Source organism: Morone saxatilis, unplaced genomic scaffold (genome assembly GCF_004916995.1).
Source record: "Morone saxatilis isolate NCDOM2014 unplaced genomic scaffold, NCSU_SB_2.0 Contig6, whole genome shotgun sequence".
Taxonomy (NCBI): Eukaryota; Metazoa; Chordata; class Actinopteri; family Moronidae; genus Morone; species Morone saxatilis.
In genome coordinates this window covers 3,710,004-3,728,076 of record NW_023340206.1, presented here as the reverse complement: position 1 = coordinate 3,728,076, position 18,073 = coordinate 3,710,004, and the positions used below count along the sequence as shown (strand labels likewise).

Genomic DNA, 18,073 nt, shown 5'->3' with positions numbered 1-18,073 from the left:
CTGAACAAAGAGTGCTAACCTCAGAAACATAAGAACAAAGACATCCCAGAACTTGACATACTCTTTGACTGACAAGTGTTACATGTCGAGTATTATTTGCAGAAATCTGACCAGTTGAAAACAAAATTTCCTTAGAAGATGTCTTTGCTTTATGAATCTCAGCCGCTTTGACTTACTTGTGACAGAAAAATAGAACCACATCCTCTTCTCCTGCATTGCACTTGTGCAAAGACGAAACTTGTTTTTGGAATTAAAGCCAAATTCAGTGACGATTGCTTTGTTTTTTCTGAAGCATGTTAGGCGCAAATGTCAAGAAATGTTATAGACTGGTCCTTGCAACACAGAAAATAACCATAAAGATCAGAAATATTTATGGTACGCTAAAACTGATTGATTGTCAAATTGATTTTAAAAAGTGATAAAAATGGATGATTTGTATCAGTTGTAGACATGGTTGTAGACATGCTGCCTTCATAAACTGTGAAAGTATGCAATAACTTCTACTCTACCTGAATAATTTCCGCCAAAGTAGTTTTTCCTACCTCTTTGTGTGTGTGTGTGTGTGTGTGGTGTGTGTGTGTGTGTGTTTGTTTATTTCCCTCTGCGCCTCTTTCCCTATTCTCTTCCCTGCAAGGGTCCATCCTGGCGAAGTCAGCCTCATCCCCTTTTCCCATCAGCTACCTCTCTGTGCCCCCTGTCCCTGTCAGCATTTAACCCGTGATTGGAGACAGCAGGCTTCGCTCTCCCTGGAGGCCGTGTCCAATCAGAGGAGCCGAATCTGATACCGAAAGGGGGAAGTTGGCGAGATTGCAGGCAGTGTTTATTTTGCGATAGGAAGAAAACACGTTTTTTTTTTTTTTTTTTTTGAACTAATATGAGTATTTGCAGACATAAATGGACAGCCCGGGTGGCTGTCAAAAGAATTGTGGAGAGGAGTTCGGGAGAGAGAGACAAACGGACAAGATGATAAAGATGAAGTGTTCGATTTAGAGTAAAGTGCAGACCGAAGGACAGGAGAGGAGAGACAGGGAGCGCGTTTATCTGCCTTGGAGAATGGGTAGGAGGATTGGGAGGTGAATCGTCACTGCAATCAGTGAAATAAGCTGGGCAGCTGGAGTTCACTGTGCAAAAAAATGATCAAGTCTTTTCATTCTACATTACCTACACTTCTTTGAAAACAAGACAAAATTTCATGCTCAATTTGTCGGGGTTCCTTTTTCTTGTAATTAAAGAAAGTAGCTCTCCTTTCTTCCTGCAGTTTATTAACAAGCCTTTGGGGTTCTAGATTTGTTGATGCGTGGCATCAGTCTCAGAATGATGTTATGATAACATTGTACTCACTAAACTAATTTGCTATAGAACTTTGGGAAGGACTGCATACACAAAAAAAAATCAGTACAGTTGCTACAAGCAGACAGATGTAGGGATAACAAAGATTCATTCTAATAAATATATATGAAAATATTAGACATAAAAAATCCCCCCCTTCTTGCACATTTAAGTTCATGTGGAGCTATTTGATGGTACAGTAAAGTTGAACCAGGAAGTCAATCAGTAAACTGTGATTGTCTACAACAGTAATCTTACCATCCGTCTTTGTTTACTTTCCCAAATACTGAAGATCAATATGGTGTTTGATCTGAAGCCATATGACTTAATGTGTCGCTGATAGCCAGAGCTATCATGTTCCTTTTACTATCGATCTGCCATCAGTTTGTAGTTTGCCTAGCTTAGCCTGGAAGCTACTCTGGCTTTGTTCAAGGTGAAAAAAATGACCTATTCACCCCTCTATATCTGACTAATTTAAATGTTGTATGTTTAAAACATTGTGTGCATGAACAGAATGTGAAAACACAATTTGTTATTTTAGGTTTAGCTGCGTATTGAGCAGTTTATCCATCCGTGCAGTGCTTCTGTGCAGTGTCTGTAGCACAGGTTGCTTAACACAGTCAGTGAGCACAGTGTTAGAACTCTGGTTTAGGTTTGTGTTAGTAAATTAGTCAGCTTAAGAGGAGTTGGTATGCATATTTTATCACTAGAGCCCAGCTAGCTACCTGTCCCTGCCTCTTATTTTTATGATATGCTAAGCTACATCTTTACTCCAGCTCCTTAGGTCAAAATTGCCAATTTCCCAAAATGTTGGACTATTCCTTTAACATCCTCCCTCCTCTGCACTGCCTCTCTATGTATTTATAGACCACCGTTCACATCCAGGTGGTTGTAGACTCCTTTATGTCACCATATGGCCCATAACTCTGGTCATTTTCACATTTGCAGTTCCTTATTGATGCAGTACCATTACAACAACAGTATACAGCCCTTAATTTCCCTCATACCATTTTGTAAATACATTATTTTCTGTTGAGGCACAAGGCCTTAGTGTTTCTTATTGTTCCAGAGGTCCTACAGTGTGTGGGTGCGTTTATTGTGTGTGAACAGATTCTCACATGCAGATGGCTGTGGCTGATTGCTTTATTGGCTGATGACTCATTCCCTTTTTCAACCTGCTGGAGGTACTTCAATCATGCAGGTAATCTCCTCCTGCACGTCGGCAGCCGAGAGGTTACCTTTCCCACACATCAGAGCTATGTTCCTCTTAATTGAGACCCACTCTGCTGCGACAGCGTTTCCACAAGGTGGAAAATGACAGGTCAAGATTTCGAGACATCTTTCTTTCCCCTTCCTTCCTCCCTTCCTTCCTCTGCAAAAGTGGCTGTGAAGTTGATAAGTTCCTTTAGGGACCCTGGAGCCAGGCCAGCTAAGACACTACACTCCATGAGGGCAAGTAAAGGTTGATGTCGCGTCACCTCATAGATTGTGTGTGTGTGTAGATGTGTGTGTATGAATGCTTGTGTGTTTATCCAATCAGCCTAGGCCTAATGTATGCACGCCTTTCTGATTGAATTACACCGGAGCTTTTATGGAGAAAAATGGTAGTGAACCATCTCCTCGAGTGCTTATGAGAGAACAGACACTTTGTGGGAGTCTCAGTGGTGACCTGACTCAATCTGCATACGATTACCCCTCAGCAGACCTGTAACCCAATTTATGAGCTGATCACCTCCTCTCCAGAAGGAGCACATCCTCGTTCTCAAGTGACAGTAAAATGTAGCAGGAACACGATGACATAACATTTGTTTAGCTTTATTGTGGTGCCCTTTAAACCAGAAATGCACCATGCTCGGTTTTTGTAATGCATGTTTACTAGCCTCCCTGTCGCATCTGTGTTACATCGTTTCAGCAGTGGGTTGAGCACAAGATTGATCTGTTTGAATATTTTAGTATACCCTCCCTCTTATATTCAACATGAAGAAGGTCCACTAACAAAGGAAAGGTAGTTTCTATAAAACATATGCATTATAATGTATTTTAAACTCAGAAAAACAACTTCAATAGATAAGTGGAAAATGCCTTGAGGCCGATTTCCAGTGTGATCCTTTTAAGAATGAGGGTCAAATTAAAACAAGAAATTGCATTTCAGTGAGAGAAAATGCTTTGAATAATGGTATATATTCATATTTTGAAAGTATAATTAGCTTTAAGAATGAAAAGACCTTCTTTGTGAAAGTATTATTTGACTTGACCTTGATTTTAATGTACACTGTGGTTTATAATTGTATTTAAACCTTGAGTGATAATTTTTACAAATTTACATCTAAGCAACCAATTACCTTTGGCAATAGAACCTTCCTTTTATTTCATATAAATCACATCCTTAGTTTGGTTTTGGTTACAAACCTAAAACATGAAGATAAGAACCTTTTTTTAAATGAGCCCTCAGTCTTTTTCACAGTCTGACAAATGAGACAAACATGACAAACATAAAAACAAGGCAGGCCTTACAAATGGCCCTGTCTTTGTTTAATGACGTGGTTAAATCGGGATATGGCTAGAAGACCCCATTTCGATGTGGTGTCAGTGAATGTGGCTCTATTAAATCCCGATTTCCATGCAGAGTGACGTGCAAACATTTGTTCTGTGATCATTTGGCAAAACATGACAGATACCAGTTACCAGATGACAGACAGAATTGTTGGAGCCCGGACACACTCAGGGTCAGCGACTGAGGAATTACCCTTTTTTACTTACAGGTCATGTGTAGCGGAGCCGCAAGCGTTGCTCACGCTTGATGGTCCCAGTCGCTGAAGAGCTGCCGGAGTTGTTATTATCATTCAGCAGATTGGCCAATTCCCTCACCAAATGTGATCCAGCAGAATGGAAATTTGGTGAGCAGGGAAATGTTAATCGAGTTCAATTAGGCTTTGTACCATGTTTGTTTCCTGCCAACAGATTATGCAGAATCCCCACCCTCACTCACTGAAATGAACGATAACCCTCTGTCAAAAGTCTGAAACGGGCAATTTGAGGGTAGGTGGAAGATAACAGATATTGGTGCTGGCAAGCTCCTCGTGGCGGAATTAGAGATAAATACAGCAGGCCCTTTGAAACAGTTGGGCTGAAGTTCATCCTTAAAGGGAAATTAATTTACGGGTTTTGATGCTATTATTTTTTTTCTTCAACTTCTCAGTTAAACTTGGGATATTTTCAAAGCCCTGTGCATTAATCAAATGCCTAAGGGTGGTTTAAAAAGCATCTTTTATCTGACAGTAATTTCACTGTTGAAAAGACCCACTGTTACATGTTGCATATGTTTTCAGCAGTAATCAACCATTTCACTTTTTATCACTTTTCTTTTTTTCATTTGTCTTTTTATCAGATGCATACTAATATGTATGTAATTTAATTATTTAGGCCAAATATTGTACATTTAAGTATGTCCTTTCATGTTTTACTAAACCAGCTACGCAGACGCATTTGTACTATTTTGCGAGTTATAATGTACTGTAGTAGAAATATGTGGTACTCGGACAACATTACAATAACCCCAGTTCTGTGAGACATTATTTTTCTCCTATAAGAGGGAAAATGTACAGCTGTAAAAAGAAAAAAAAAATATCCAAGCGTTTATTTGCAGTGCTGATGGAATAGGCAATGACAGAGCAATGGCTGTCTGATGTTTGGCAGTGATGCATTTACTGTGTTTTTGTGGTACTAAATCCAGTCCGTGCAGCCTAACTCAAACCACTTCTGAGTAAATGTGTCTGTTTCTGTTCTGTCCAGACCAAAGGTGCAAAGTCCCGTTTAGTGGTCAGCTTGTGGGGCATATTGGAACAGTAGATACATTTTTATATTTATCCTAAGCATTCAGATCCTTTGCTTAAATAAACAAACCTACACTACAATGTAAAATACTTACAATGTATGTCTTTTAGTTAAAGCACAGAAGTATTAAATGTGTCACAAGTAAAAGCAGAATGGCCACTTTCTGAGTCTGACATTATTTTATACAGTGTTGCATTTATTTATTAATTTAATGTTGTGGCTGTTGTAGGTTCTAATTTTAACAAATTCTTATATTTTAAGGTAGTTTTAATTTGTTTTCAATGCGTCACATTTTCTAAAATTATAATGCTTTGTATGTGAAATCTTAATTAGCAAATAAACTATAGCTGTCATGTGATATAGATGAGTGCAATATAGAACAATATTTCCTCTTTAAACATCGTAGAGCAGAAGTATGAGGAAACACTGAAGTCATAAAAAGTTCCCCAAAACTTTATTGAAAGAGTTTTAAGACTAAACCCTCCTTTCTACGTTAGTAAATTATACAGTGAAGACTATACGTCCAACTGGGCAAAGTGAGCAATTAGTACAGGGCCCCCGAAACATGTCAATTGGTTTTGATAATCTCATTATTTGCTAATTTGTTAGGGAATTTGCACCAACCAGTGTCAGCTAAAGTGGATCCTGCATGATTCGGTTCGGAAGGGGTCCTGTGTCAAAATTTATTTTAAAGATGTATTTATTTTTATCATTGTTATATATTGTGTATAATGTATTTATTAAGTCGTATATAGCTGCCCATGATACATATTCCATTATAGAGTTGTGTACAATGAAATGACCACAAACTAGTTTACTATCATTGCAGGGCAGGAGAACTGGTGGTACTGGACTGAGGTGACGGGGGACGTGCACATATTGCACATAGAGCAGTCGGATTGTCGGATTCTCCTCTCAGTCAAATGGTGTTTATTGCAATAGTAGTCTGTTTTGCCATTTTCTAAGAAGAAATAAATCTTTGATGTTGCCTTGTACCCCACGTCCCTGAAGTACAAGTCGACATCATGTTGATTCTGATCTGGGCAAAACCTCCCCTATCGAGAGAACACACAAAACACAAACCTACTCTCTGCATTGCAACAAGGTCTATTTTCCATCCGCCCTGGTGTTCATCCAGAACTCATAGAACTTTAGTTACATAGGTACTTGTAGCTCTCACGAGGAGTTGGGATTTAAAATGAGGTCAAGAGCATTTGACTGATAGCAGTTGGGTCAGCAGGTGGGGGGGAGGCTGTTTTTTAATGCTTTTTCTTTGTTTTTTATGTGAAGGGCTCTGTTCGAGTTAAAGTGCGATGTTACTGTAGGTTGCTTTAAAGTACAATAATTCAGTAAATGTACATCATTGTTTGACAGTATCACTACTTGTAATGCAGGAGAACTGTAGAGTTTGCCTGTGTCGAGCTGTGTTGAGTTTTACTACCGCAGAGTACCACTGAGCAAGTCCCTGCATCATCAACTCCCAGATAAAAACCCTGTTTTAAGAGTATTTTATGTGTGTATATGTACGCCTAAGAGACTTATCAGAAAGATTTGCTGTTACTTCATGCGCACTTTTGCCTAACTAATCTTGTTCTCTGTTTGAGCCACCGCCTGCTTACATGACCTTTTACACTCCCCTGCTGTTTTTATTAGATGCGAGAGTAAAACACTTTAAAGTCTCAATTAGGACACATGATTAGAAGTGAAACCATCTTGGCTGTGTGTCTTACCTTAAGCCTTCAAGTTATTATCGTCCACAAACTAATTAGCAAGTTTTTGATAAGCCAGAGTAGACCCTTTGTTGCCATAGCAACAGTTAGACTTAATCACAATGAAAGGATTGTGGTGTTTGGTAGCTCGCAGTGCACACGCCGCCTTTTCCAGCATTTGTGTTTGCTTCATTTTGTTTCTAGTTATTTATTCTTTGTACAAATTGGGTTGTTTTTTTCATTGTATTGCTCCTGGGAGGACCCACATATAATTGAAGACATCAAAAAGAGGTTTAGAGGGTGATGTCAAAGCATTGCATCTGAACGCAGTGTTCTCAATGAAGGCAGCCACTTATTGTTGCTGATTTAGGATCAGTTTGGATCAGGAAAGGTTTTGCAGATTTGCCCCTGCTGGTACAAAAAGTATGAGCTTTCAAATCAGTAAAATTATAGGGGTTATGGTAGATTCAATACATTTAAATACATACATAACATACATAAGCTCTAGATTGTATATTTTAAATTATAGTGAATTCCATGGCCAGTTTTATGATGTTGTATAAAATATATGACTGTGAATGTGCTTTATCTGCTAAACTGATTTCCTACATTTCCCAAAAAAGCCTTTCAACTACTCAACAGTTATTTTGATAATCGATTAATTGTTGTTTTAGTCATTTATCAAGTAAAAGTGCCAGCATTCTCTGGTTTCAGTTTCGTAAATTTGAGGATTTGCTGTTTTTCTCTGATTTACGTTATGGTAAATGCAATAAATCCAGTACCAATACGGTCTCCCCTTTAACACTAATGAAAAGAAACACATATGTTCAACAAAATACGAGTGCACACGTCGTGTGCAGTGTATATTTACACCACGTCATGTTACTGCATTGCGTTCTGGTATATTGAGGCTCCTTTTAGTGGAGAAATTGGCCTCTTTGCCTCAGAGACAGATTTCTCTTTGACTATTGAACTTTGCTATTTGACTCTGATGGATTGACACCCAAATCTGTTAGGCTTTTGCTAACTGATGGATCTTTTGCTATTAAACTCCACTGCAGCTGCCCTGGAAGTTTCTCAATATGACATTATGCCGTCCTCATTTTTCACTCTTCAAGTGATTTAGAGTATGCTTTTCCCTTTTTTCATCTTTTCTCCAGCTCCTAAGGCACCCACGAGTGTTGTTGCTCCCGCTCCCAGCATGACCCTTACAGTTCCACACAATACAGTACAATAACATAAATCAGCACTGTTAAATCAATTCCCCACCCACACCCCTCCCCGGTTACCCCCAACGACTGCCGCATTCACTGCGCCACGCCGTTCGGCGGCCGAGTTGCTTCTTTGGTAAATAAAACATTTATAGAGGCTCAATTAGCGAAGCCTGTTGAGTCTACGGCAGCTGTGCTCACCAGCTGTTTTTAAAGGAAGAGTGATGCGGCGAGGTGAAGCAAGGGAAAAGAGGACGTCAGGAACAGGAAGGGAAAAAATGGATAAGGGAAGATGGAGCACACAGTGAGGTTGTTTTTGATTCGGTGTGGACCCACTTTGGTTGTCAAATATGAGAGTGGTTTGTTAGGTTTATCTGTATTGAAAGTGGCTACACTAAAATACACAGTGTAACAAAGCTTGAAAAAAAGAAATAAATGCCTGATAAGGATATCACTAAATGTTTTTAAAAATGCAAGTTTCCATTCACAATAATGAAGTCGCTGAGCTTAAAAAAAAGATAATATTCACAAAATAATCTTGTGTTTTCTAAGCTACAGTGATAGCAAAAGAGTATAAAAGCTATCTGCTCTGAAGAATCATGTAGTGCAATTATTCAGATCCAATCACCATTTATTAGACTGTTGTTATGGTCAACTACACTACATTACACTACATTATAAAGTCACATTGCCATTTTATTGTTAACCTTATTGTAAAGTTGTCATTCCTACACGATCCAGCATATGCAAGAAAGCCAGCGTTAGGCCCACTAACCTTGCTTCATGATTCGGTCCATAGCTCACCTGGAAGTTATTGTCTTCTCATTTTTGGGTCACCGCCATTATTATAAACCACCCAAATTTGTTGACAGACTGTTGCTTACTGTACCTCCTGTCGTTTTAAACAGCTCACCGTTTTAAAATCTCAATCAGGAAGGCAGGAGATTTGTGTTATCTGTGTGAGTTTTCACCGGCGTGTGAGAAGTTGATAAGGATTAAATGTCAATTTAATATATGGTGTTTCTCATGAATCTCATATACACCCAAAGACTGGAAATAAGTCTGAGGATCCAAACCATCCCTTTGCCTGCAGTGCATGAATAATGCAGTTATTATTCAGTCTTTGTAACTTTTTTGACTGACAGTTGGTGGGCTTTATTAGATGTCTTAACAAGAAGACCCCTATTGCTCAGCCTTGCCATGTGTAGCGGCACAATATGAGACAAGCTACTTTTTCCATTTATATGACTTGAAACAGCATTTGAGACCTGATGATAGTCTGCTACCTTTAGGAAATGAATGCAGACTTAACAGCAGTTTCTAATTTTCTCAGGTAAAGTGTAGATGAGAGCCATCACCGCAGTTTAAAGGGATATTGATGGTGGCTTAAACACAGTTTATTGGAAGCAGACTCAATTTATGTATGAGATGGAGACACCTGAGTCAAATATAAATACAATAATGGGTGTAGGTGAAGGGGCAGACAGGGAATAATGATTGAATACAACAACTGATATGTTGAGAGTTCCGTTTAACATTCAAAAGGATATTGTGGTAATCCACAATAATAATCCACTAAAACATATTTACACATTATAAGGATACCTTCTTGCTCTATTTTCTGTGAATTAATTTAGACACACTTCTGGTTAGAATGTGTATATATATATGCTAATAGCTTCATTGCGTTTGTTTGTTGTGAAACACAAAAAGGGGACATTATAGAGTTCAGTGCTGCATGGAGGAAAAGCATCTTGATTGATTGTGATACAAGGATTGCTGGCAGAGCACGTGAACAGACAGACTGATGCCAGCACTGAAAATGGTCTTGTCCTGGTTGCCACATACCCTTTCCATGATTACAAATCTCCTCTGCTGGGCTTTTTCTTCTTCTAGCAACTCCAGCTTAATTCTCCTTTTCTCTGTCCTTTTCTTTCAGTGGAAGGCTGCACAGATTGGTCAGTGGACTACCTGAAATATAAGGTGCTTCTGGGGGAACCTGTACGGATTAAGTGTGCTTTATTCTATGGATATATACGGGCCAACTACACCCATGCGCAGAGCGCAGGACTTAGCCTTATGTGGTACAAAAGTGCAGGACACGGGGACTTCGAGGAACCCATCAGTTTTGACGGCACAAGAATGAGCAAGGAGGAGGATGCCATATGGTTTCGACCAGCAGAGTTGGACGATGTGGGGTACTATTCCTGCGTATTAAGGTAAGCTCCTCTTGTTTTTGTGAACCAGCATTACCTGGAGACATACTTTATAGTGCTCCCTTCATCACTATTAAATGTGAATTGCTGTTTTTGTCTTGAACTGAGCAAGCACTCATGAGAAACTCTTCCACCATTTTTGCCTGTTTTGCCAGCAGTGTGTCAGTAAAATAGTGGGGGTAAATAACATTTTCTGGAACCCTGCGGGCACAAGTAAAGCTATGTTAAAGTCCTCCCCTGTTGATTTCTAATGAAGTCTCTCTTCTACGGCCAAAAGAGCACTGGTCCTTGGTCCACAGATTATCGTCTAACAGTATGAGGCCCCATTGCTTCGCCTTGTATGCTAAATTATTTCTTTATTCTCCTCTGGGGCACAGTAAGCCATTAGGTGCAATTGGTAAATCCATAATTCTTCGGCCCTCACGAGTCCTTCTTTCTGAAAACGTGAAAGAGCAAGGAGTGAGATGAAAGAGAATGGACAGTAATTCAGCACAGGAAGATTGAGGAAAGGGGAAAGTTCATATAAAAAGGGAGAAAAAGCAGGGAACTCGTACTATCTTCCTTTCCCACTTGCCTGATGGTCGAGGTAGACAATTGTTTGATTTATGAGTTTTATAATGTGGTGAAATTTCTGGCTTCCTCGCCCATATTGGCAGAAGTTTTCATTAACGTGGAGGTTGTCTGTGGCCAGTCAGAAAGAAAAGGCAAAGCTGCCGTCTCAGAGCCCATCACAATTTCCCTTTTTACAGGACAAGGGGAACTTTGAAACACATCTTCCTGAAAGATAGGAGTGTAATCATTTTAGAATTCAGAAAAATCCACAGAACCATTCGTATTTCAACCTAAACACAAACGATTTAGGACATTTGTCACACTGACAAAAAAGAGTGAATAATGCACTCTTGAGCACTTGCATTCAGCATAGGTCTCCTTGTGTTTCACAAGCTCAATTCTGAGAGGTTTTGGCCATTACTATTCATCACCATTAGCACTCTTCCCTTTGCTGTGCCGGCCGCCGTGAATAGAAACGGGCAGCACCAGTCCAACAATTCTCATGGCTCTATTCAACGGCATTGGCAGCATTTTCTGGAGGTAGACAATCAGTCAGCTCAGAGTTATTGTGTAATCACGCAGAAAGTAGAGCCATGAGATTTGATTTGGACGAGTAGTGTTGCTTTTTGTTGCCAGTCTCTGCCAGTCTCTGCCATTCAGAACCAAATTAAGGGACAACACTTATTTGCCCATCACAGAGAGAAATGACAATAGTTCTGAATACGGAGCACTTTTCCATCGCAGGATTTCTCTCTGCTGGCATTTCTTTGGACTATTGTTGCCTATAGTTGCTTTCTGCAGGTTTTAACTATGTTTTTACAGTAGTTAGGACAAGGATGTTCCCTTTTAATACTTAACTTTTAACTCTAAATATTTGTCACTCACATGGAATACTTACAACTCTGACCTTTATTTACAATGCCAGCATTGACACTACAATCAGCTCCACTGATTGTCAGGGTTAATCAAAGCATCCGATGCAGCTGGGGGTTGTTCATATCTGCACAGTATCGTAGGAAACAGATACTAACACACTGATTTGCTCCAGAACAACAGGTCTATGTATTGATGCGAATATTCCAATGATTGTATGTAGACCAGTGCTGAAATAATCATTAAAAACCATGTTTACCGTGTCTAATTATCAATTAATTAGGAAATAGTGAAACAGCTTGTTTGTCCAGCAGTCCGTCAAAACTCGAGGTTTTTTAGTTTACAATGATATAAAACAGAAAAGCAGCAAATACTCACAGTTAAAGAGCTTGAGCCAGATATGGCTTGTTAATGAATTAATCGAGTGAATCCGAGTTGTCCATTCATTTAGTCAAATTCATTGTCTAAAGCTGTATTAATCTGTTTCGCACACCTTTCACATTACACTCTGCAATTTGGCCAACTGTTGTGTGAAATATTGATTAGTGCATCTTAAAAAAATATGTCTCTCATGGATTTCCTTAAAGTTAAAGAGTTTTTTTAACTGGTTATGAAACAACCTACATAAACAAACAGGACCATCAGCGAGAAGATTGGCTATTTCTTTATAATTATTGTTATTGCCTGCCACCGGATCAGATTCGTCTGGATTCCCCTTAAAAATCCATGAACCAGGCAGTGTAAACACTACTACTTTGTCCACAGGGGCCGCCAGAATCAACAGAAAGTGAAAGTTCCTTGTTGCTGCTTTAAATTCACCAGCCGTCTCAACTGAACCCAAAAGTACAAAAAAAAAATAAGGGAAAACATTCGTCACAAGGTGTTTACTGTCAGTTTCGCAACAGTTGACTGGAAGAAATAAGCTGAGTAATGTGCAGCGTTGCACATGCTTTATTATATAGTAATAACTTATTAACCTTGTAGGTAAAGGGCGTTTTCACTTGACTGGCTCATTAGTCAGCTCTATACAGCCGCATACGGTGGCTTTTAACAGGGGGAAGGGCCTGCTTTAAAGGCTTGGGAGGATTAGGTTATTGGATACTGTGTGTGTGTGTTTGTGTGTCACATGTTTAGTTTAATGCAGCGTTCTGAAGTGTATAGCAATGCATCAGAATTGACCACATGGGACCATCAAATTAGAATGATTTATAGTCTTGTATTAGCATATACTGTGAGTTCTGTTGAGTGGAGCCACAATAAAAACAGCCAATGCACGGGCCTCACTCCAGGTGACTGACAGAGGAATGGTTTTAAGTAAACAGACTTGTTACTGCTTTCTCATTCTGAATACGAAGTAAAACTGTATCTCTATATGGTGAACAATGTCTGGAAATGCCATATAAAGTTTGTCACATGATGTTACTCAAAGGCAGAGGTTAAAAAGAGCCACTCAAAAGCACTTTTGCAGTAATAACACTTGAACTATTGCTCTTAAAGACTATGCTATTAACCTCAAAATGGCTACAGTATGACATTTGCGAACACTTTTACTATTGTTAAATTCTCACTTTTTCACTCGAGCATTGACATAATGTTGAAAATTGCAGCAATGGATTCATCCCGTTTTACAACCACATAGCAACAACGTGACTCATTTCAATTTCCAGTCACCGTAGCCAAATCAAAGGATTGCTCTTCTCTTTTGTCTCAGCAGTGTGGGTCCTATAGATGATCAGCACTTGCATATGTTAACATATCACATTTGGATTAGGCTCTTGGCAATGTGTTTACTAGGATTCTCACCCTTTTGAAACATGAAGGGACCTAGGGAATTAGAGCGCTCAGCGGTGGAACGAATGAATCCCAGCACAACAATAAATCATCTCTCACTGGATACATTTCATACTTGAGCATGTTAGAACAATTCAATCCCAGTTACTATGGGGTCCCATGTTGTTACTATCTCAAGGCAAGTATTGATAGAGACTAGTGTATCCAAAGATGTTACGCATGAGTGTACAAGTACTTGTCCTCAGACAACATCTAGAAACAATCTTTTCATTGTCTTTTGTGATAGTATTTGTCATCATTTACTATATCTCTTTTCTGTTCAAGGCACAACATTACTGCTTCCTTTCTTTAGGTGTCTTATTTAACCAATTTTCCTATGCATTCAAAAGTAAATGTAGAATTTTGTTATTGTCATGAAAGTGGCATGGGATGTGTTGAACAGGGCTGCATTAAAATGCTTCTGATGTCTTTAGCATTTCAAGCCTAATATAATAATTCTATAATTTCATCAGAATTGTATTTATATCTTGTGAAGTCATCCAGAGTTATTGTAGTTTTAATTTGTCATAAAATACAATACACTGAATGTTGTGTAGACCGAGACATCATAAACTAGAAGAGCCCATGAGATCCAGTCCAGTCTTGCAAGATTCACAAATCTGCTCGCTATTCACACTCTTTTGTTTTATGTTTCGTCACAGCACACCATTGTCTTCAATTACAACAGGTTTGCGCATGTGCAACAAATTCTGTTCATTTTGCCATAGAGAACGGAAAATGTGTGTATCCGCGATTGAAATCCACTCAAAAATTGCTCGATCCATGCTACACCCTTCAACCAAGTAGCATGAAAACTGGGTCAGTAGCTTTTTCCATATTCCTGCTGACATACAGACAAACACACAAATGGCATCAAACTAGCAGTAATGAGGTTTGTTTGTTTTGTTTGTTTTTTACTTTTATCTTATCATATAGTCACATACTCTCTGTTGTTGTAGCTAATCAACTGTGAGTTTATGATGTGACTCTCATATGGCATGCTGTCCACAGGCTCTCTCCAGATACCAGGGAAGAAATTTGTCTGCCGGTTGTCTGTCACAGGTGTTATTGCACTGGGCAAAGCTTAACCGTGTAGGCAGAATATTCATAATACACCCACATCAGGATGGCCACAGCTAGCGAACACACATTGCTGCAGCATGACTGGCCACTTCTGCCAGTTTACCACCATGAAACTTGGAGGCCTATGTGTTATTGTGGAGCCAAATAAATGATTCCAAGCAAATTGTAATTTTAAAAAAGGAGTTATTTTTTTTACACTTGTGACGTTTTGCCCAATGTAATGCATGGATAACAGTGAAACACAGAACTGTGCGTTAAATATAAATTTTTCATATTATGATGAATATATATTGAAAAATATTCATATAAATGTAATTTCAATCACATCACCCTGGCTTTAGGAAGATTGAGGTTGAAGGAGCTGCATTGTTCTACAAAAAAAAGTCTAAAAACAAGACGAATGTCACATCAGCAAACACGTTTATCTGTGTGCTGCCCTTGTGAAAGTATAATAGAAATACGCTCTGTGAGCAGCTTGAACACCATGTGGCATAATGCAGATGACAGAGACACATCTGCACTGCGAAAAAAAACCCCACACAAACATCTTAATAAGTTTTGCAGTTAGCAAAGTTTTCGAGTCTGAAAAGCAGCTGTGAAAATGTGCTAACAGGGTGCAGATAAACACAATTATTTCCAATTCAAATCATGTAGTTCCAAGTGCTTTCTTAATCAAGAGGCATGTTATTAATAGTGTTTGAGTCATCTTCCCTTCCTGTTTGTTCCTTGTTTAAAGATGTGTGTGGATGCTGTGAAGTAGAGCTGCTTCGCAGTACCACAGTTTCTCATTTGTTTAAAACATTAGACACAAATATGACATTAAAGTGCTTGTAGAATGGATTTGTTTGCTGTTTACAATCTCCCAATTTCTCATTTATATTATTTATTTATTTCAGTCTGTATAAAGCACTATCACACAAACAGATGCATACACTCACTTTTTGTTTCATGTGTTACATTATGCCCCGTGACTTTACTCTTGTGGCCTTCCTACCTCTCTTAACAAACACACACACATGCGTTTGTGTATTTGCTCAGCTGCACTTAAGAGTGTCATAGGGCATCGCCGTACGTTAGCACGTACACACACACACAAACACAAACACAACATGTCAGTTCTCTGCTCCCCTGAGACTAGCTGCTACTGACAGGAGCTCCAATCTGTATGTAAAAGCAGGCCAACTTCAGCACGCGCACATGCACACACTCAACATTCTGAGCATGTATGCCTGTCTGTTTTACTCTCTTCCGTTGTCTCTCATGCACACGCACAGATCTACATGCATTACAAACATATGACGAGGGACCTCCACATACTCTGCGGTAAAGAGAAGAGAGAAGAGAGCAGATGAGCAGTGTTGTGTGTCAAATCGAGGTGTCTCAGATGTTTTACCCAGAGGAGCCGGGTCGTATGCAGAGCAAAAACATCTGCAGTGGCGGAGTGTGTCACTGTAGAAAGACACACACACACACACACACACACAGGCCATCCGGGTATTTGGAGGATACCACTAAGTCCCCAGGACTGCTGCAAGTGTCTCTTTAAGCCTATTAGCATTACAAAGTTCCTAATTCCTGCGATTTTATACCTCGCTGACAGCAGAGACAGCCGAGTAAAAACTGGTCTGGCTTTATGACAGGAAATGGTTGGAAATGGTTCACCAGTGATCTCAAAGTATGTGTCTGTCATTTGTAAGATTCCCAAAAACTGGAATCAGGACCGTCCACATCATGTATGTCAATTATTATTTTAAAACTATAAGAAAATGGTGAGCAAACACTAAAATACTGCAGTGTGCTGTGAGTGAGGAGGTATTATTTTATAGTCCAGTTCATCCAGGTTTCATTGCAAAGCTCACCTGACATTCACTTCAGTCTTCTGAAGTTCAGTCACTACCAGCTCTCTACAGTATAGTATAGAGTATAAAGTCCACGCCACCTGATCTCTTCATCCAGCCTCTCATCATAATGTACCGTATTTTCTCTGTTGATTTGCCTTTTATGCTGAAATGCAGTGTAAATTAGCAAGGCAAACTGATTTGATGCATGTCTCTTTCTGCTTTGATACAATCACATGCATGAATTTCGGAGATTGCCTATCATCGTCACTTTAATCAACTTCTCTGACTTGGGAGACCCAAAACAATCTGTTAAATAATTATGTGCGAGGCCTATAGGTTTCAGTTATCTTATGGTATTTCCACAGCTTTACATGATGTTAGAGCCCAACTAATTAATCAGCCAATGTTGGCCTATCACAGACATATCAGTATTTTATTGGTATCAGCGTTTATCAGCACCGATATTTTTTCAGGGATGCTTGTGGTAATATATTGGTGTCAAAGTTTATCCAGTTCACTGCGAATACAATACTGTGGCAAGCAGCACAGAGTAAGAGAGAAGAAGCTGCTCTCGGCATTGTCAGCTAGAATTGGTTGACAATGTAATTATATAACATGTTGAAGAATACCTAACCTAAATATTTACTCTTGTGGCCTTCCTGCCTCTCTTAGAATAGTTTACTTAAATATTATTTCATAAAGTTATTTGTTTCAGAAAGCAGCCTTCATAAATTGGTGCCCAATCCACACAGAAAAAGGTACATTTTTATTCCAGCTCAAAAATTCCCTATATAGCCTACCATATTGGTAATTGGTGATTTTTTTCCTTTTCAAATCGGAATTGTATCGGTCTTAAAAATCCCATACCGGTCGAGCTCTACATCAGGTTAGTTGTTGCTCCCCTAGCTGTGTGGAATCTTTAATCTTTGCACTTATGGACGTTTTAGTATTTTTTGAATTCTGTGTGGAAAACAATGTGGTGTCCGGTTGTCAGTTTCCAAAAACATCTAACCTTAGTGACAAAAGTTGTCTGTTACGACAGCAGCAGATGGTCTTGAAATGCTGTAATCTTTCTTAAGCAGCTTTTCAATCATCACATGAAGAGTCATTCCCTTTCATGCACAAAGTCTAGCAGAAACAAACGCAGACCTAAGTATGCAACACACACTCAGCACTTATGGACATACAAATGCCAAAACAGACACATCCACAGTGCATTGATCGCAGTGGAAAGTGCAGGGATTACAGTGTCATATTAAGGACAGATGTAGCAGAGCAGGGAGGATCCCATTTCTTGGCAGGTACCTAATGTTTCACCTTTGACCCTGTTCAGCGGTGTTGGCATGCTGCCACTGTCCCGGGCTTATTAATGGCTTTCCTGCATGTCCTGCAATGCCTGGGCTGTCACCAGCAAAGGACAACGGGAAGAGGAAGATAACAAAGGAGTGCGCATCTGTGTGTGTGTGTGCATCTATTTGTGTGTGTGTGTGTGTGTGTGTGTGTGCGGAGGGGAGAATTTAGGGAGAATATGTTCTCATGGTCATGGCGTTTCCTGGGTCTTTTGAGTATAAAGACCCCAGGAAAATGTGCTCATA

The 18,073-nt window shown here is 39.4% G+C and overlaps 1 protein-coding gene across 1 annotated transcript in view; it reads left to right on the top strand.

The window, feature by feature from the left end:
- LOC118339940 (interleukin-1 receptor accessory protein-like 1) overlaps window positions 1-18,073 on the top strand; it is a 231,794-nt gene that overhangs the window by 74,722 nt on the left and 138,999 nt on the right. Inside the window, exon 3 of the mRNA XM_035677765.1 lies at window positions 10,023-10,302. Coding sequence (XP_035533658.1) covers window positions 10,023-10,302 — 280 coding nt within the window. The remainder of the gene's footprint in view (window positions 1-10,022; window positions 10,303-18,073) is intronic.